The sequence below is a fragment of the Chanodichthys erythropterus genome, chromosome 14 (assembly GCF_024489055.1).
Source record: "Chanodichthys erythropterus isolate Z2021 chromosome 14, ASM2448905v1, whole genome shotgun sequence".
Lineage (NCBI taxonomy): Eukaryota > Metazoa > Chordata > Actinopteri > Cypriniformes > Xenocyprididae > Chanodichthys > Chanodichthys erythropterus.
Window position 1 is genome coordinate 11,491,461 of NC_090234.1, and position 19,932 is coordinate 11,511,392.

General features: G+C 47.1%; 1 protein-coding gene across 1 annotated transcript; it reads right to left on the reverse strand.

The window, feature by feature from the left end:
- Window positions 1–1,490: 1,490 nt before the first annotated feature.
- cnmd (chondromodulin) lies at window positions 1,491–19,928 on the reverse strand. The gene is made up of 7 exons (XM_067410501.1): window positions 19,896–19,928; window positions 19,662–19,802; window positions 18,653–18,754; window positions 18,494–18,568; window positions 2,443–2,596; window positions 1,973–2,115; window positions 1,491–1,715 (listed from the first exon to the last, which is right to left on the reverse strand). Exons 1-7 carry the CDS (start codon window positions 19,926–19,928, stop codon window positions 1,491–1,493), a joined length of 873 nt encoding a protein of 290 aa, XP_067266602.1.
- Window positions 19,929–19,932: the final 4 nt, after the last annotated feature.

Consider the following 19,932-nt stretch of genomic DNA (forward strand, 5'->3'; position numbering starts at 1 on the left):
ATAAACCTCAACCCCTTTGAGAAAAAAATCTCCTGTCTAAGCATAATGCTAAAATGTCTGAACATTTGCTGAAGGCAGTGTGAGTTTGTTCACTTCTGACATCGACATTCTTAGACACTACATGCCAAAGTCAATTTGGTTTCCTGTAGAGCTGCTCATGTTTCCCCACTGAGACGACGCTGGTGTGACTGAAACATGAACCGCTTTCACAGTGATGACGGCTCCTCCTCGTTAGTGTGATTGCGTGAAAACAGCGTCACGGCCGCAAAAAGCTTTGAAATGTGCTTTACACATCATTAAATCTAAATCATTCATGCTGCCTGTGGAACTGCGGAAAAACAATAAATAATGAATAATAAATAAATAAATGAATGAAGACAGAGACTAGACAGCCTTCAAATTATTGAAGTGGATAAGGTTGTTTTTATATTTGAAATATCATATTTTATTTAGGTGACTCTTTCAGCAACAGTAGCACAGAACTCATGTTAGTTTAAGATGATGAGAGAGATTTATGGGTCCATAAGAGTGAAAATGCCTGTGTTTTAATACTGTACATGTGCACTACAAATATAATATCGGCAATTTCTCACATGTTTCTATACAAAGTGATGTGCTTTTCATTTCAAAAAGTTGACATACACTAAAACCATTTAGGAAAAGCTCAGAAGGTGTTTTAAACCTTGCAGATCGCAGTGGGTTAATTCATGGATTAGCCAAACCATTACTGTCGTGTTATCTTATTTATTTCATAGCAAACCAAGCCTAAGCTTAATGAGTTATTAATGCCTACGCAGAGGATTTCGAAAAATTAGGTTGCAACTCTGAGACACCAGATGATATTAGTTTCATCCCACTCAGAACTTGTTAATGAACTGGAAGCTGTAGAAGAGTATTTTCCAGTTTGCATTTTATAAATTTCATGTATTTCACTTTTATAAAGTTCATGTAAAACTGTAGATTTAATTTCTGTGCCACTTGCAGTACCAAACAGAATTGCAAAATGAATGACTGTTTTCATACACACTGGTTGGACAAGCTTTACACTTTACAATTTGTTAACATTGATTAATGCATTAACCAACTACTAACTGCACTGCATTTATTAATCTTTCTTAATGCAAGTTAATGCATATATTCATGTTAGCTCACAATGCATTAACTAATGTTAACACATCTAAAAATGTATTAGTAAATGTAGAAATTAACATTCGTTAAGATTAATAAATACTGTAGAAGCATTATAACTAATGCAGTTAAGTAAAGTGTTACCTTTAAGTGTATATCATTCAAAAAACATCTTTTGATAGTCCTAAAAACACTCTACATATTCTCAACTAGTGCTAGTTATGTTTATTTGTATATCAAAACACATCCATGTCTGACATTTGTTGGTTACACTGGAGCTTTGAGTCGCTTTGATACCTCATCATAGCTCATATAGACTTTAAGGGCAGATCTGCTGTGACTTTAGCCAGAAACCGCAGGCCTTACACGATACCCAGCATACGAGCCGCCCACCAGCGGCACGGCATGATGACCCTGCAGACCTGCCGACAGCCTTGGTAGTTGTAGGGCCACGGCCAGTAGCCCCCATGTGGCTCGCAGACTCGCTCGCAATGGGTGTAACTGCGATGACATTCGGCACAGCAGATCCCACGATGGTCCAACATGGGATCGAATACCATGTGTCCCTCCGAACCCTCCTGATTCTGCTGGAGAGAGGAGATGAAAGAGATGGTGAGCATGGAGTTAAGAAGGTGTAACCCCTCCTGTTTGAACCCGGGTACGCTGGCATAGGTGGCGGGTACTCTAACTAGGAAGCTAAAGAAAGCATCAGTTGCTAGAGCAAAGCTGAATTTTCAGCATCGTTACTCCAGTCTTCAGGGTCACATGATCCTTCAGAAATCATTGTGATATGATGATTTGCTGCTCAAGAAACATTTATGATTATTATCAAGGCATTTCTCACATGATAAGGATTCTCAGGGTTGTACTCTGGCCGTTCCTCCTCTCTGACTGAACTTGTTGAGTTTCGACGTCTCGCCTGTTGTCGGTTTAATCCACCTGTACTCTGCCGTCTCACCCGCGGCACACTTCTCCTCTTCCTCAGTGCTTCAGAAACAGCCGAGAATGAAGATAAGCAGCATTAAAGAGCGAGATATTGCTAAGTTTTAGATGGTAATGACCTCATGCACAAATTTCATGGTCACCGTGTAACTGCATTTAGTGCTTCTGATTTGCATTAAATATCCCCACTGGGCTCAACGTATTTGTATCTGAAAACATGTTTATGTGCTTTGAGTGGCTTGATGAATGACATTACATGGCTTATACAAAACTATCAATTGTACAGTATAGAAATTAATACTTTATCATTACTTTGATCTTTATCATTGCTTTTCATGTTTTGCTGGTTTATTTAATGGAAATATGAAGTACCTCTGGCGTTTGCAGGATGATGCCAGTAAATGGGAAGATCTCCACAGAATCTCAGTATCTCAGGGCTCAGAAAACTGTTGTCCTTCAGTGGTTCTTCAGATGCAATCCAAACCAGAGACGCCACTTCAGATTTTACTGCCACAGTGTCTTCCTCCTATTGGAAATTAAAACAACTTATGATTGAACACTGAAAACTAAAACTTCTACCTCTTCCAGGCTTAAAGGCATGGATTTGTTTTATAAATGTAATATAGTTATGTATAAATTTTATATTTATATATATATATATATATATATATATATATATATATATATATATATATATATATACAGAGTATATATATGTGGGTGGATATATATATAGATATATATATATATATATAATGTATAATGTATATATATGCCCCCTACCTTTTAAACACTAACATTAAATGCTTTAAACAGCTCGAAAGGTAGTGGAAGTGTCTGAAAAGTTAGGGGGGTGCTGAAAGATAGTGGGCGTGTCAAAAGTTAGGGGGGGTGCTGAAAGATAGTGGGCGTGTCAAAAGTTAGGGGGGGTGCTGAAAGATAGGGGGCGTGTCAAAAGTTAGGGGGGGTGCTGAAAGATAGTGGGCGTGACAAAAGTTAGGGGGGTGCTGAAAGATAGTGGGCGTGTCAAAAGTTAGGGGGGGTGCTGAAAGATAGTTGGGGGTGTCAAAAGTTAGGGGGGTGCTGAAAGATAGTTGGGGGTGTCAAAAGTTAGGGGGGTGCTGAAAGATAGTTGGGGGTGTCAAAAGTTAGGGGGTGCTGAAAGATAGTTGGGCGTGTCAAAAGTTAGGGGGGTGCTGAAAGATAGTTGGGGGTGTCAAAAGTTAGGGGGGGTGCTGAAAGATAGTGGGCTTGTCAAAAATTAAGGGGGTGTTGAAAGATAGTGGGCGTGTCAAAAGTTAGGGGGGGTGCTGAAAGATAGGGGGCGTGTCAAAAGTTAGGGGGGGTGCTGAAAGATAGTGGGCGTGTCAAAAGTTAGGGGGGGTGCTGAAAGATAGGGGGCGTGTCAAAAGTTAGGGGGGGTGCTGAAAGATAGTTGGGGGTGTCAAAAGTTAGGGGGGGTGCTGAAAGATAGTGGGCGTGTCAAAAGTTAGGGGGTGCTGAAAGATAGTTGGGGGTGTCAAAAGTTAGGGGGGTGCTGAAAGATAGTGGGCGTGTCAAAAGTTAGGGGGTGCTGAAAGATAGTTGGGGGTGTCAAAAGTTAGGGGGGGTGCTGAAAGATAGTGGGCGTGTCAAAAGTTAGGGGGGGTGCTGAAAGATAGTGGGCGTGTCAAAAGTTAGGGGTGCTGAAAGATAGTGGGCGTGTCAAAAATTAAGGGGGTGTTGAAAGATAGTGGGCGTGTCAAAAGTTAGGGGGGGTGCTGAAAGATAGGGGGCGTGTCAAAAGTTAGGGGGGGTGCTGAAAGATAGTTGGGGGTGTCAAAAGTTAGGGGGGTGCTGAAAGATAGTGGGCGTGTCAAAAGTTAGGGGGGTGCTGAAAGATAGTTGGGGGTGTCAAAAGTTAGGGGGGGTGCTGAAAGATAGTGGGCGTGTCAAAAGTTAGGGGGGTGCTGAAAGATAGTGGGCGTGTCAAAAGTTAGGGGGGTGCTGAAAGAAAGTTGGGCGTGTCAAAAGTTAGGGGTGCTGAAAGATAGTGGGGGGTCAAAAGTTAGGGGGGTGCTGAAAGATAGTGGGCGTGTCAAAAGTTAGGGGTGCTGAAAGATAGTGGGCGTGTCAAAAGTTAGGGGTGCTGAAAGATAGTGGGCGTGTCAAAAGTTAGGGGTGCTGAAAGATAGTGGGCGTGTCAAAAGTTAGGGGGTGCTGAAAGATAGTGGGCGTGTCAAAAGTTAGGGGTGCTGAAAGATAGTGGGCGTGTCAAAAGTTAGGGGTGCTTAAAGATAGTGGGCGTGTCAAAAGTTAGTCTGGGTTCTGAAAGATAGTTGGGGGTGTCAAAAGTTAGGGGGGGTGCTGAAAGATAGTGGGCGTGTCAAAAGTTAGGGGGGGTGCTGAAAGATAGTGGGCGTGTCAAAAGTTAGGGGGGTGCTGAAAGATAGTGGGCGTGTCCAAAGTTAGGGGGTGCAGAAAGATAGTGGGCGTGTCAAAAGTTAGGGGGGGTGCTGAAAGATAGTGGGCGTGTCAAAAGTTAGGGGGTGGTGAAAAATGTTGGGCGTGTCAAAAGTTAGGGGGGGTGCTGAAAGATAGGGGGCGTGTCAAAAGTTAGGGGTGCTGAAAGATAGTGGGCGTGTCAAAAGTTAGGGGTGCTGAAAGATAGTGGGCGTGTCAAAAGTTAGGGGGGTGCTGAAAGATAGTGGGCGTGTCAAAAGTTAAAGGGGGTGCTGAAAGATAGAGCGCGTGTCAAAAGTTAGGGGTGCTGAAAGATAGTGGGCGTGTCAAAAGTTAGGGGGTGCTGAAAGATAGTGGGCGTGTCAAAAGTTAAGGGGGGTGCTGAAAGATAGTGGGCGTGTCAAAAGTTAGGGGTGCTGAAAGATAGTGGGCGTGTCAAAAGTTAGGGGTGCTGAAAGATAGTGGGCGTGTCAAAAGTTAGGGGGTGCTGAAAGATAGTGGGCGTGTCAAAAGTTAGGGGGGAGCTGAAAGATAGTGGGCGTGTCAAAAGTTAGGGGGTGCTGAAAGATAGTGGGCGTGTCAAAAGTTAGGGGGGTGCTGAAAGATAGTGGGCGTGTCAAAAGTTAGAGGGGTGCTGAAAGATAGTGGGCGTGTCAAAAGTTAGGGGGTGCTGAAAGATAGTGGGCGTGTCAAAAGTTAGGGGAGTGCTGAAAGATAGTGGGCGTGTCAAAAGTTAGGGGGGTGCTGAAAGATAGTGGGCGTGTCAAAAGTTAGGGGGGTGCTGAAAGATAGTGGGGGTGTAATAAGTTATTGGGGGTGCTGAAAGATAGTGGGCGTGTCAAAAGTTCGGGGGGTGCTGAAAGATAGTGGGCGTGTCAAAAGTTAGGGGGTGCTGAAAGATAGTGGGCGTGTCAAAAGTTAGTGGGGGTGCTGAAAGATAGTGGGCGTGTCAAAAGTTAGGGGGGTGCTGAAAGATAGTGGGCGTGTCAAAAGTTAGGGGGGGTGCTGAAAGATAGTGGGCGTGTCAAAAGTTAGTGGGGGTGCTGAAAGATAGTGGGCGTGTCAAAAGTTAGGGGGGTGCTGAAAGATAGTGGGCGTGTCAAAAGTTAAAGGGGGTGCTGAAAGATAGTGGGCGTGTCAAAAGTTAGGGGGTGCTGAAAGATAGTGGGCGTGTCAAAAGTTAGGGGGGTGCTGAAAGATAGTGGGCGTGTCAAAAGTTAGGGGTGCTGAAAGATAGTGGGCGTGTCAAAAGTTAGGGGTGCTGAAAGATAGTGGGCGTGTCAAAAGTTAGGGGGTGCTGAAAGATAGTGGGCGTGTCAAAAGTTAGGGGGGTGCTGAAAGATAGTGGGCGTGTCAAAAGTTAAGGGGGTGCTGAAAGATAGTGGGCGTGTCAAAAGTTAAAGGGGGTGCTGAAAGATAGTGGGCGTGACAAAAGGTAGGGGGGTGCTGAAAGATAGTGGGCGTGTCAAAAGTTAGGGGGGTGCTGAAAGATAGTGGGCGTGTCAAAAGTTAGGGGTGCTGAAAGATAGTGGGCGTGTCAAAAGTTAGGGGGGTGCTGAAAGATAGTGGGCGTGTCAAAAGTTAGGGGGTGCTGAAAGATAGTGGGCGTGTCAAAAGTTAGGGGGGGTGCTGAAAGATAGTGGGCGTGTCAAAAGTTAGGGGGGTGCTGAAAGATAGTGGGCGTGTCAAAAGTTAGGGGGGTGCTGAAAGATAGTGGGCGTGTCAAAAGTTAAGGGGTAGTTTAAAGATAGTGGGCGTGTCAAAAGTTAGGGGGTGCTGAAAGATAGTGGGCGTGTCAAAAGTTAGGGGTGCTGAAAGATAGTGGGCGTGTCAAAAGTTAGGGGTGCTGAAAGATAGTGGGCGTGTCAAAAGTTAGGGGGGTGCTGAAAGATAGTGGGCGTGTCAAAAGTTAGGGGTGCTGAAAGATAGGGGGCGTGTCAAAGTTAGGGGTGCTGAAAGATAGTGGGGGTGCTGAAAGATATAGTTAGGGGTGCGTGATAGCGGTGTCAAAAGTTAGGGGGGGTGCTGAAAGATAGTGGGCGTGTCAAAAGTTAGGGGGGGTGCTGAAAGATAGTGGGCGTGTCAAAAGTTAGGGGGGTGCTGAAAGATAGTGGGCGTGTCAAAAGTTAGGGGGGGTGCTGAAAGATAGTGGGCGTGTCAAAAGTTAGGGGGTGCTGAAAGATAGTGGGCGTGTCAAAATTTTGGGGGGTGCTGAAAGATAGTGGGCGTGTCAAAAGTTAGGGGTGCTGAAAGATAGTGGGCGTGTCAAAAGTTAGGGGTGCTGAAAGATAGTGGGCGTGTCAAAAGTTAGGGGTGCTGAAAGATAGTGGGCGTGTCAAAAGTTAGGGGTGCTGAAAGATAGTGGGCGTGTCAAAAGTTAGGGGTGATGAAAGATAGTGGGCGTGTCAAAAGTTAGGGGGGGTGCTGAAAGATAGTGGGCGTGTCAAAAGTTAGGGGGGTGCTGAAAGATAGTGGGCGTGTCAAAAGTTAGGGGGTGCTGAAAGATAGTGGGCGTGTCAAAAGTTAGGGGGTGCTGAAAGATAGTGGGCGTGTCAAAAGTTAGGGGTGCTGAAAGATAGTGGGCGTGTCAAAAGTTAGGGGGTCCTGAAAGATAGTGGGCGTGTCAAAAGTTAGGGGGGGTGCTGAAAGATAGTGGGCGTGTCAAAAGATAGGGGTGCTGAAAGATAGTGGGCGTGTCAAAAGTTAGGGGGTGCTGAAAGATAGTGGGCGTGTCAAAAGTTAGGGGGGTGCTGAAATATTGTGGGGGTGTCAAATGTTTGGGGAGTGCTGAAAGATAGTGGGCGTGTCAAAAGTTAGGGGGGTGCTGAAAGATAGTGGGCGTGTCAAAAGTTAGGGGGGTGCTGAAAGATAGTGGGCGTGTCAAAAGTTAGGGGTGCTGAAAGATAGTGGGCGTGTCAAAAGTTAGGGGGCTCTGAAAGATAGTGGGAGTGTCAAAAGTTAGGGGGGTGCTGAAAGATAGTGGGCGTGTCAAAAGTTAAAGGGGGTGCTGAAAGATAGTGGGCGTGTCAAAAGTTAGGGGGGTGCTGAAAGAAAGTGGGCTTGTCAAAAGTTAGGGGTGCTGAAAGATAGTGGGCGTGTCAAAAGTTAGGGGGGTGCTGAAAGATAGTGGGCGTGTCAAAAGTTAGGGGGTGCTGAAAGATAGTGGGCGTGTCAAAAGTTAGGGGTGCTGAAAGATAGTGGGCCTGTCAAAAGTTAGGGGGGGTGCTGAAAGATAGTGGGCGTGTCAAAAGTTAAAGGGGGTGCTGAAAGATAGTGGGCGTGTCAAAAGTTAGGGGTGCTGAAATATAGTGGGCGTGTCAAAAGTTAGGGGGGTTCTGAAAGATAGTGGGCGTGTCAATAGTTAGGGGTGCTGAAAGATAGTGGGCGTGTCAAAAGTTAGGGGGTGCTGAAAGATAGTGGGCGTGTCAAAAGTTAGGGGTGCTGAAAGATAGTGGGCGTGTCAAAAGTTAGGGGTGCTGAAAGATAGTGGGCGTGTCAAAAGTTAGGGGTGCTGAAAGATAGTGGGCGTGTCAAAAGTTAGGGGGTGCTGAAAGATAGTGGGCGTGTCAAAAGTTAGGGGTGCTGAAAGATAGTGGGCGTGTCAAAAGTTAGGGGGGTGCTGAAAGATAGTGGGCGTGTCAAAAGTTAAAGGGGGTGCTGAAAGATAGTGGGCGTGTCAAAAGTTAGGGGGGGTGCTGAAAGATAGTGGGCGTGTCAAAAGTTAGGGGGGGTGCTGAAAGATAGTGGGCGTGTCAAAACATATCAGGGTTGCTGAAAGATAGTGGGCGTGTCAAAAGTTAGGGGGGGTGCTGAAAGATAGTGGGCGTGTCAAAAGTTAGGGGGGGTGCTGAAAGATAGTGGGCGTGTCAAAAGTTAGGGGGTGCTGAAAGATAGTGGGCGTGTCAAAAGTTAGGGGGGGTGCTGAAAGATAGTGGGCGTGTCAAAAGTTAGGGGGGGGGTGCTGAAAGATAGTGGGCGTGTCAAAAGTTAGGGGGGGTGCTGAAAGATAGTGGGCGTGTCAAAAGTTAGGGGGGTGCTGAAAGATAGTGGGCGTGTCAAAAGTTAGGGGGGTGCTGAAAGATAGTGGGCGTGTCAAAAGTTAGGGGGTGCTGAAAGATAGTGGGCGTGTCAAAAGTTAAAGGGGGTGCTGAAAGATAGTGGGCGTGTCAAAAGTTAGGGGTGCTGAAAGATAGTGGGCGTGTCAAAAGTTAGGGGTGCTGAAAGATAGTGGGCGTGTCAAAAGTTAGGGGTGCTGAAAGATAGTGGGCGTGTCAAAAGTTAGGGGTGCTGAAAGATAGTGGGCGTGTCAAAAGTTAGGGGTGCTGAAAGATAGTGGGTGTGTCAAAAGTTAGGGGTGCTGAAAGATAGTGGGCGTGTCAAAAGTTAGGGGGTGCTGAAAGATAGTGGGCGTGTCAAAAGTTAGGGGTGCTGAAAGATAGTGGGCGTGTCAAAAGTTAGGGGGTGATCAAACAGAGAGTGGGCTGTCAAAAGTTGGGGGGGGTGCTGAAAGATAGTGGGCGTGTCAAAAGTTAGGGGGTGCTGAAAGATAGTGGGCGTGTCAAAAGTTAGGGGGTGCTGAAAGATAGTTGGGCGTGTCAAAAGTTAGGGGGTGCTGAAAGATAGTGGGCGTGTCAAAAGTTAGGGGGGTGCTGAAAGATAGTGGGCGTGTCAAAAGTTAGGGGTGCTGAAAGATAGTGGGCGTGTCAAAAGTTAGGGGTGCTGAAAGATAGTGGGCGTGTCAAAATTTAGGGGGTGCTGAAAGATAGTGGGCGTGTCAAAAGTTAGGGGGTGCTGAAAGATAGTGGGCGTGTCAAAAGTTAGGGGTGCTGAAAGATAGTGGGCGTGTCAAAAGTTAGGGGGTGCTGAAAGATAGTGGGCGTGTCAAAAGTTAGGGGGTGCTGAAAGATAGTTGGGCGTGTCAAAAGTTAGGGGTGCTGAAAGATAGTGGGCGTGTCAAAAGTTAGGGGGTGCTGAAAGATAGTTGGGGGTGTCAAAAGTTAGGGGTGCTGAAAGATAGTGGGCGTGTCAAAAGTTAGGGGTGCTGAAAGATAGTGGGCGTGTCAAAAGTTAGGGGTGCTGAAAGATAGTGGGCGTGTCAAAAGTTAGGGGGTGCTGAAAGATAGTGGGCGTGTCAAAAGTTAGGGGTGCTGAAAGATAGTGGGCGTGTCAAAAGTTAGGGGTGCTGAAAGATAGTGGGCGTGTCAAAAGTTAGGGGGTGCTGAAAGATAGTGGGCGTGTCAAAAGTTAGGGGTGCTGAAAGATAGTGGGCGTGTCAAAAGTTAGGGGTGCTGAAAGATAGTGGGCGTGTCAAAAGTTAGGGGTGCTGAAAGATAGTGGGCGTGTCAAAAGTTAGGGGTGCTGAAAGATAGTGGGCGTGTCAAAAGTTAGGGGGTGCTGAAAGATAGTGGGCGTGTCAAAAGTTAGGGGTGCTGAAAGATAGTGGGCGTGTCAAAAGTTAGGGGGGTGCTGAAAGATAGTGGGCGTGTCAAAAGTTAGGGGGGTGCTGAAAGATAGTGGGCGTGTCAAAAGTTAGGGGTGCTGAAAGATAGTGGGCGTGTCAAAAGTTAGGGGTGCTGAAAGATAGTGGGCGTGTCAAAAGTTAGGGGGGGTGCTGAAAGATAGTGGGCGTGTCAAAAGTTAGGGGTGCTGAAAGATAGTGGGCGTGTCAAAAGTTAGGGGGTGCTGAAAGATAGTGGGCGTGTCAAAAGTTAGGGGTGCTGAAAGATAGTGGGCGTGTCAAAAGTTAGGGGTGCTGAAAGATAGTGGGCGTGTCAAAAGTTAGGGGTGCTGAAAGATAGTGGGCGTGTCAAAAGTTAGGGGGGGTGCTGAAAGATAGTGGGCGTGTCAAAAGTTAGGTGGGAAGCTGAAAGATAGTGGGCGTGTCAAAAGTAACGCGGTGTGCTGAAAGATAGTGGGCATGTCAAAATTAAGTTGGGGTGCTCAAAGATAGAGGGCGTGACAAAAGTTAGGGGTGCTGAAAGATAGTGGGCGTGTCAAAAGTTAGGGGTGCTGAAAGATAGTGGGCGTGTCAAAAGTTAGGGGGGGTGCTGAAAGATAGTGGGCGTGTCAAAAGTTAGGGGTGCTGAAAGATAGTGGGCGTGTCAAAAGTTAGGGGGTGCTGAAAGATAGTGGGCGTGTCAAAAGTTAGGGGGGTGCTGAAAGATAGTGGGCGTGTCAAAAGTTAGGGGTGCTGAAAGATAGTGGGCGTGTCAAAAGTTAGGGGGTGCTGAAAGATAGTGGGCGTGTCAAAAGTTAGGGGGTGCTGAAAGATAGTGGGCGTGTCAAAAGTTAGGGGGTGCTGAAAGATAGTGGGCGTGTCAAAAGTTAGGGGGTGCTGAAAGATAGTGGGCGTGTCAAAAGTTAGGGGGTGCTGAAAGATAGTGGGCGTGTCAAAAGTTAGGGGTGCTGAAAGATAGTGGGGCGTGTCAAAAGTTAGGGGGTGCTGAAAGATAGTGGGCGTGTCAAAAGTTAGGGGTGCTGAAAGATAGTGGGCGTGTCAAAAGTTAGGGGGTGCTGAAAGATAGTGGGCGTGTCAAAAGTTAGGGGGTGCTGAAAGATAGTGGGCGTGTCAAAAGTTAGGGGTGCTGAAAGATAGTGGGCGTGTCAAAAGTTAGGGGGTGCTGAAAGATAGTGGGCGTGTCAAAAGTTAGGGGTGCTGAAAGATAGTGGGCGTGTCAAAAGTTAGGGGGGTGCTGAAAGATAGTGGGCGTGTCAAAAGTTAGGGGGGTGCTGAAAGATAGTGGGCGTGTCAAAAGTTAGGGGGTGCTGAAAGATAGTGGGCGTGTCAAAAGTTAGGGGGGTGCTGAAAGATAGTGGGCGTGTCAAAAGTTAGGGGTGCTGAAAGATAGTGGGCGTGTCAAAAGTTAGGGGGTGCTGAAAGATAGTGGGCGTGTCAAAAGTTAGGGGGGTGCTGAAAGATAGTGGGCGTGTCAAAAGTTAGGGGTGCTGAAAGATAGTGGGCGTGTCAAAAGTTAGGGGTGCTTAATGATAGTGGGCGTTTCAAACGTTTGGGGGGTGCTGAAAGATAGTGGGCGTGTCAAAAGTTAGGGGGGTGCTGAAAGATAGTGGGCGTGTCAAAAGTTAGGGGGTGCTGAAAGATAGTGGGCGTGTCAAAAGTTAGGGGTGCTGAAAGATAGTGGGCGTGTCAAAATTTAGGGGGGTGCTGAAAGATAGTGGGCGTGTCAAAAGTTAGGGGGTGCTGAAAGATAGTGGGCGTGTCAAAAGTTAGGGGGTGCTGAAAGATAGTGGGCGTGTCAAAAGTTAGGGGTGCTGAAAGATAGTGGGCGTGTCAAAAGTTAGGGGAGTGCTGAAAGATAGTGGGCGTGTCAAAAGTTAGGGGGTGCTGAAAGATAGTGGGCGTGTCAAAAGTTAGGGGTGCTGAAAGATAGTGGGCGTGTCAAAAGTTAGGGGGTGCTGAAAGATAGTGGGCGTGTCAAAAGTTAGGGGGGTGCTGAAAGATAGTGGGCGTGTCAAAAGTTAGGGGGTGCTGAAAGATAGTGGGCGTGTCAAAAGTTAGGGGTGCTGAAAGATAGTGGGCGTGTCAAAAGTTAGGGGGGTGCTGAAAGATAGTGGGCGTGTCAAAAGTTAGGGGTGCTGAAAGATAGTGGGCGTGTCAAAAGTTAGGGGTGCTGAAAGATAGTGGGCGTGTCAAAAGTTAGGGGGGTGCTGAAAGATAGTGGGCGTGTCAAAAGTTAGGGGGGGTGCTGAAAGATAGTGGGCGTGTCAAAAGTTAGGGGGTGCTGAAAGATAGTGGGCGTGTCAAAAGTTAGGGGTGCTGAAAGATTGCGGGCGTGTCAAAAGTTAGGGGGGTGCTGAAAGATAGTGGGCGTGTCAAAAATTAGGGGGGTGCTGAAAGATAGTGGGCGTGTCAAAAGTTAGGGGGTGCTGAAAGATAGTGGGCGTGTCAAAAGTTAGGGGTGCTGAAAGATAGTGGGCGTGTCAAAAGTTAGGGGTGCTGAAAGATAGTGGGCGTGTCAAAAGTTAGGGGGGTGCTGAAAGATAGTGGGCGTGTCAAAAGTTAGGGGTGCTGAAAGATAGTGGGCGTGTCAAAAGTTAGGGGGGGGTGCTGAAAGATAGTGGGCGTGTCAAAAGTTAGGGGTGCTGAAAGATAGTGGGCGTGTCAAAAGTTATAGGGGGTGCTGAAAGATAGTGGGCGTGTCAAAAGTTAGGGGGGTGCTGAAAGATAGTGGGCGTGTCAAAAGTTAGGGGGTGATGAAAGATAGTGGGCGTGTCAAAAGTTAGGGGTGCTGAAAGATAGTGGGCGTGTCAAAAGTTAGGGGGTGCTGAAAGATAGTGGGCGTGTCAAAAGTTAGGGGGGTGCTGAAAGATAGTGGGCGTGTCAAAAGTTAGGGGGTGCTGAAAGATAGTGGGCGTGTCAAAAGTTAGGGGGGTTGCTGAAAGATATTGGGCGTGTCAAAAGTTAGGGGGGTGCTGAAAGATAGTGGGCGTGTCAAAAGTTAGGGGGGGTGCTGAAAGATAGTGGGAGTGTCAAAAGTTAGTGGTGTGCCGAAACAAAGTGGGCCTGTCAAAAGTTAGGGGGTGCTGAAAGATAGTGGGCGTGTCAAAAGTTAGGGGGGGGGTGCTGAAAGATAGTGGGCGTGTCACAAATTAGGGGTGCTGAAAGATAGTGGGCGTGTCAAAAGTTAGGGGGTGCTGAAAGATAGTGGGCGTGTCAAAATTAAGGGGGTGCTGAAAGATAGTGGGCGTGTCAAAAGTTAGTGGGGGTGCTGAAAGATAGTGGGCGTGTCAAAAGTTAGGGGGGGTGCTGAAAGATAGTGGGCGTGTCAAAAGTTAGGGGGGTGCTGAAAGATAGTGGGCGTGTCAAAAGTTAGGGGTGCTGAAAGATAGTGGGCGTGTCAAAAGTTAAAGGGGGTGCTGAAAGATAGTGGGCGTGTCAAAAGTTAGGGGGGGGTGCTGAAAGATAGTGGGCGTGTCAAAAGTTAGGGGGGTGCTGAAAGATAGTGGGCGTGTCAAAAGTTAGGGGTGCTGAAAGATAGTGGGCGTGCCAAAAGTTAGGGGGGGGCTGAAAGATAGTGGGCGTGTCAAAAGTTAGGGGTGCTGAAAGATAGTGGGCGTGTCAAAAGTTAGGGGGTGCTGAAAGATAGTGGGCGTGTCAAAAGTTAGGGGGGTGCTGAAAGATAGTGGGCGTGTCAAAAGTTAGGGGGTGCTGAAAGATAGTGGGCGTGTCAAAAGTTAGGGGGGTGCTGAAAGATAGTGGGCGTGTCAAAAGTTAAAGGGGGTGCTGAAAGATAGTGGGCGTGTCAAAAGTTAGGGGGGGTGCTGAAAGATAGTGGGCGTGTCAAAAGTTAGTGGGGGTGCTGAAAGATAGTGGGCGTGTCAAAAGTTAGGGGGGTGCTGAAAGATAGTGGGCGTGTCAAAAGTTAGGGGGTGCTGAAAGATAGTGGGCGTGTCAAAAGTTAGGGGTGCTGAAAGATAGTGGGCGTGTCAAAAGTTAGGGGGTGCTGAAAGATAGTGGGCGTGTCAAAAGTTAGGGGGTGCTGAAAGATAGTGGGCGTGTCAAAAGTTAGTGGGGGTGCTGAAAGATAGTGGGCGTGTCAAAAGTTAGGGGGGTGCTGAAAGATAGTGGGCGTGTCAAAAGTTAGGGGGTGCTGAAAGATAGTGGGCGTGTCAAAAGTTAGGGGGGGTGCTGAAAGATAGTGGGCGTGTCAAAAGTTAGGGGGTGCTGAAAGATAGTGGGCGTGTCAAAAGTTAGGGGTGCTGAAAGATAGTTGGGGGTGTCAAAAGTTAGGGGGTGCTGAAAGATAGTGGGCGTGTCAAAAGTTAGGGGGTGCTGAAAGATAGTGGGCGTGTCAAAAGTTAGGGGGTGCTGAAAGATAGTGGGCGTGTCAAAAGTTAGGGGGTGCTGAAAGATAGTGGGCGTGTCAAAAGTTAGGGGTGCTGAAAGATAGTGGGCGTGTCAAAAGTTAGGGGTGCTGAAAGATAGTGGGCGTGTCAAAAGTTAGGGGGTGCTGAAAGATAGTGGGCGTGTCAAAAGTTAGGGGGGGTGCTGAAAGATAGTGGGCGTGTCAAAAGTTAGGGGTGCTGAAAGATAGTGGGCGTGTCAAAAGTTAGGGGGTGCTGAAAGATAGTGGGCGTGTCAAAAGTTAGGGGGGTGCTGAAAGATAGTGGGCGTGTCAAAAGTTAGGGGGGGTGCTGAAAGATAGTGGGCGTGTCAAAAGTTAGGGGATAGCTGAAAGATAGTGGGCGTGTCAAAAGTTAGGGGGGGTGCTGAAAGATAGTGGGCGTGTCAAAAGTTAGGGGGTGCTGAAAGATAGTGGGCGTGTCAAAAGTTAGGGGGGTGCTGAAAGATAGTGGGCGTGTCAAAAGTTAGGGGTGCTGAAAGATAGTGGGCGTGTCAAAAGTTAGGGGGTGCTGAAAGATAGTGGGCGTGTCAAAAGTTAGGGGTGCTGAAAGATAGTTGGGCGTGTCAAAAGTTAGGGGGTGCTGAAAGATAGTTGGGGGTGTCAAAAGTTAGGGGGGTGCTGAAAGATAGTGGGCGTGTCAAAAGTTAGGGGGGGGTGCTGAAAGATAGTGGGCGTGTCAAAAGTTAGGGGTGCTGAAAGATAGTTGGGCGTGTCAAAAGTTAGGGGGGTGCTGAAAGATAGTGGGCGTGTCAAAAGTTAGGGGGGGTGCTGAAAGATAGTGGGCGTGTCAAAAGTTAGGGGGTGCTGAAAGATAGTGGGCGTGTCAAAAGTTAGGGGTGCTGAAAGATAGTGGGCGTGTCAAAAGTTAGGGGGGGTGCTGAAAGATAGTGGGCGTGTCAAAAGTTAGGGGTGCTGAAAGATAGTGGGCGTGTCAAAAGTTAGGGGTGCTGAAAGATAGTTGGGGGTGTCAAAAGTTAGGGGTGCTGAAAGATAGTGGGCGTGTCAAAAGTTAGGGGTGCTGAAAGATAGTGGGCGTGTCAAAAGTTAGGGGGGGTGCTGAAAGATAGTGGGCGTGTCAAAAGTTAGGGGGGTGCTGAAAGATAGTGGGCGTGTCAAAAGTTAGGGGGTGCTGAAAGATAGTTGGGGGTGTCAAAAGTTAGGGGGGGTGCTGAAAGATAGTGGGCGTGTCAAAAGTTAGGGGGGGTGCTGAAAGATAGTGGGCGTGTCAAAAATTAAGATAGTGGGCGTGTCAAAAATTAAGGGGGTGTTGAAAGATAGTGGGCGTGTCAAAAGTTAGGGGGGGTGCTGAAAGATAGTGGGCGTGTCAAAAGTTAGGGGGGTGCTGAAAGATAGTGGGCGTGTCAAAAGTTAGGGGGGGTGCTGAAAGATAGTGGGCGTGTCAAAAGTTAGGGGGGGTGCTGAAAGATAGTGGGCGTGTCAAAAGTTAGTTGGGTGGTGAAAAATACTGTGCTAGTCAAAAGTTATGCGTGGTGCTGAAAGATAGTGGGCGTGTCAAAAGTTAGGGGGTGCTGAAAGATAGTTGGGGGTGTCAAAAGTTAGGGGTGCTGAAAGATAGTGGGCGTGTCAAAAGTTAGGGGTGCTGAAAGATAGTGGGCGTGTCAAAAGTTAGGGGGTGCTGAAAGATAGTGGGCGTGTCAAAAGTTAGGGGTGCTGAAAGATAGTGGGCGTGTCCAAAGGTAGGGGGTGCTGAAAGATAGTGGGCGTGTCAAAAGTTAGGGGTGCTGAAAGATAGTGGGCGTGTCAAAAGTTAGGGGGGGTGCTGAAAGATAGTGGGCGTGTCAAAAGGTAGGGGGTGCTGAAAGATAGTTGGGGGTGTCAAAAGTTAGGGGGGTGCTGAAAGATAGTGGGCGTGTCAAAAGTTAGGGGGTGCTGAAAGATAGTTGGGGGTGTCAAAAGTTAAGGGGGTGCTGAAAGATAGTGGGCGTGTCAAAAGTTAGGGGTGCTGAAAGATAGTTGGGGTGTCAAAAGTTAGGGGTGCTGAAAGATAGTGGGCGTGTCAAAAGTTAGGGGGTGCTGAAAGATAGTGGGCGTGTCAAAAGTTAGGGGGGTGCGGAAAGAAATTGGGCGTTTCAAAAAGTAGGGGGTGCTGAAAGATAGTGGGCGTGTCAAAAGTTAGGGGTGCTGAAAGATAGTGGGCGTGTCAAAAGTTAGGGGTGCTGAAAGATAGTGGGCGTGTCAAAAGGTAGGGGGTGCTGAAAGATAGTTGGGGGTGTCAAAAGTTAGGGGGGTGCTGAAAGATAGTGGGCGTGTCAAAAGTTAGGGGGGGCTGAAAGATAGTTGGGGGTGTCAAAAGTTAGGGGGGGTGCTGAAAGATAGTGGGCGTGTCAAAAGTTAGGGGGGGTGCTGAAAGATAGTTGGGGTGTCAAAAGTTAGGGGGGGTGATGAAAGATAGTTGGGGGTGTCAGAAGTTAGGGGGGGTGCTGAAAGATAGTGGGCGTGTCAAAAGTTAGGGGTGCTGAAAGATAGTGGGCGTGTCAAAAGTTAGGGGGTGCTGAAAGATAGTTGGGGGTGTCAAAAATTAGGGGGGGTGCTGAAAGATAGTGGGCGTGTCAAAAGTTAGGGGGTGCTGAAAGATAGTTGGGGGTGTCAAAAGTTGGGGGGGGTGCTGAAAGATAGTGGGCGTGTCAAAAGTTAGGGGGGGTGCTGAAAGATAGTGGGCGTGTCAAAAGTTAGGGGGTGCTGAAAGATAGTTGGGGGTGTCAAAAGTTAGGGGGGGTGCTGAAAGATAGTGGGCGTGTCAAAAGTTAGGGGGGGTGCTGAAAGATAGTGGGCGTGTCAAAAGTTAGGGGTGCTGAAAGATAGTGGGCGTGTCAAAAGTTAGGGGGGGTGCTGAAAGATAGTTGGGGTGTCAAAAGTTAGGGGGGGTGCTGAAAGATAGTTGGGGGTGTCAAAAGTTAGGGGGGGTGCTGAAAGATAGTGGGCGTGTAAAAAGTTAGGGGGGGTGCTGAAAGATAGTGGGCGTGTCAAAAGTTAGGGGGGTGCTGAAAGATAGTGGGCGTGTCAAAAGTTAGGGGGTGCTGAAAGATAGTTGGGGGTGTCAAAAGTTGGGGGGGGTGCTGAAAGATAGTGGGCGTGTCAAAAGTTAGGGGGGGTGCTGAAAGATAGTGGGCGTGTCAAAAGGTAGGGGGGTGCTGAAAGATAGTGGGCGTGTCAAAAGTTAGGGGGGGTGCTGAAAGATAGTGGGCGTGTCAAAAGTTAGGGGGGGTGCTGAAAGGTAGGGGATGTGCCGAAAGGTAGTGGGCATGCTGAAAGATAATGGGCGTGTCTGAAAGGTAGTGGGCGTGACTGAAAGGTAATGGGTGTGTGAAAAGTAGTGGGCATGCTAAAAGGTACTGGGCGTGTCTGAAAGGTAGGGGGCGTGCTGAAATGTAGTGGGCGTGTCTGAAATGTAGTGGGTGTGTCTGAAAGGTAATGGGTGTGTCTGAAAAGTACTGGGCGTGCTAAAAGGTACTGGGCGTGTCTGAAAGGTAGGGGGCATGTCGGAAAGTTTTTACAGTTGGCACGCCAATTACTCCAACGATACTGTGCGTTGGTGTGGATGCTAGTAGTTATAGTTATTGTTATAGTTATTGTTGTGTGCTCCTTGCATAAAAGCATTGGCTCAACCAATGAGTTTGGGGCTGGACTACCTGTTTGAAAGACAGCAGATGGGGTGTGGTTAGGAAACCTGTATGAAATTCTGTTTAGTGATGCTAAAGGTGTCGAAATTACACACTTCAGCTGCAAGTAAACATTTTAAGATGATAAAATATGTGAAGTTCTATGAGAAGGTTTATCTGTAGGCACAATTACAGCTAATTACCTTTCATTTAGCTCGATTAAGGTTTTTATCCTCATTTAATCAAATATCTCATTTACCTCATGTAGATGTCGATTTATGAAACATGATGAACATGTAGATTAATTTCTGCAGGGCTATTTTTAGATGTCAATTTCAATTATATTTTATCAAAGTGAAATACTTCTGCTGTGGCCAAAACAGCCTCTAAATGTGCAGAAAAACTGACGGCTTTTATAGTTAATGAATGATAATTGATTATACTTCAATGATACTAATATGTAGAATGACACATAATGGTGATGATGGCAGTTCTCACCTCAGAAAGTTCAGTTCTGACTTGTGATTTGATGTAACACTTCTCTTTTCCAGGAAACTTGACAGCTGTGATGCCCTGTGAAAGAGTCCAGAAAAATGATGCTGTTATTTCATGAATAGCCCTGAAATATGATGAACAGGTTTATTATGTGCTACTCACAGCTTTAAAGTCTTGAACTTCCACAATTTTCCCTTCTCCAGCACCGGAATCTTCCTCTATCATCTTTATATCTATGTTCCTACTGTAGTGAGCACTGATCGCCTGTCGACACCAACATACAAAACTTAGACAGAAAACCAAGTTGTCAAAGGGAGGAGAAAACGCTTCCAAGTGTGCGAATTATTGGCTAAATGAATGAAAATAAACAGCTAAGTAAATAATAATTGCTATAATAATACATGCTTTGTTTTGCACAGTTTTTAACATAGTTAAGAACCACTGCTTTAATCCATATGAAACGTAATATTCTTGTACAGGTCGTTTGCTCAAGGGTCCAGCTCGACTGCTGACTGGCCATTTATGTTTCTGTCAGGAAGCGATGCCTGCTGATCTGTTTGCTCTGTTCACACTGCGTGATTATAACCCAGCACACAGACCTCTTTGTTTGCCGTCTTTAACCTGCCGGATTTTTTGAAATTCCAGAGGTGCCTGAAATCAATGGCTGCAAATGCAAACACAACGCAGCCTGCTTTATTGATCATTCCTGACACTTTGCTGAGACAAACTGCAATTTAAATATTCAGGCTCAAACTCATTGCATGTGTGCTTTAAATATCGACACGTCTGCACTATTGCATCAGGATGCAGTTCTAGAGCGCAATGGGCAAAAACGGTGCGCTGGGTGATTATGCAACGCAGAATATTAAAAATACAGCAGCGTTACAGGATTCCCCCCATGACTGCGTGAATGCAAATTACACCCAAAACACAGAACAATTTGCTGCACATTGAGAAGAACAAATAGTCCAGTGTAAAAAGGTTTTCATCATTACACAGCGGCATCTTTGTTTCCACAGTAAATTCTGTATTTCCACCTTGATTTCACTGCTTTGATTGATTGGACCTGGTGCAGAATTTGATAGACTCTCCCAAAAGTGCTGAAAAGCTGAACCACTGTTGCACTAATTTTGATCCAGAATGCTGTCCCGGTGTAAGAGACACTACCTACTTCTTTTTCAGTGACTTTCCACAAGTAAAAAGCTCCAATGCCTCCAAACAGCAGCAGTACGGCTCCGGCGATGAAGGCGACGACCGCCGTCCTCCTGAGACGCATAAACCCTCTGGGCTTCAAGCTCACGCTACTGTAAGCCTTATTCAGAACATATATAGACATAGATCAAGTATGATAGAGTTATAATGTGAAGCAATGTCATGTTTAGAGATAAAAGTGAACGTCATCTACCTCAACAGGAGCTTTTTCTGATGTTTCCTCCATGGTG

What these genes read in the sequence shown, in the direction of transcription:
- cnmd (XM_067410501.1), bottom strand. Translation starts at nt 19,928, where the DNA reads ATGGAGGAAACATCAGAAAAAGCTCCTGTTGAG. An exon ending in CAGAAAAAGCTCCTGTTGAG is followed by an intron (nt 19,803 to 19,895) that starts GTAGATGACGTT and finishes GTTCTGAATAAG; the next exon opens with GCTTACAGTAGCGTGAGCTT. An exon ending in ACCCTGAGAATCCTTATCAT is followed by an intron (nt 1,716 to 1,972) that starts GTGAGAAATGCC and finishes TCCTCTCTCCAG; the next exon opens with CAGAATCAGGAGGGTTCGGA.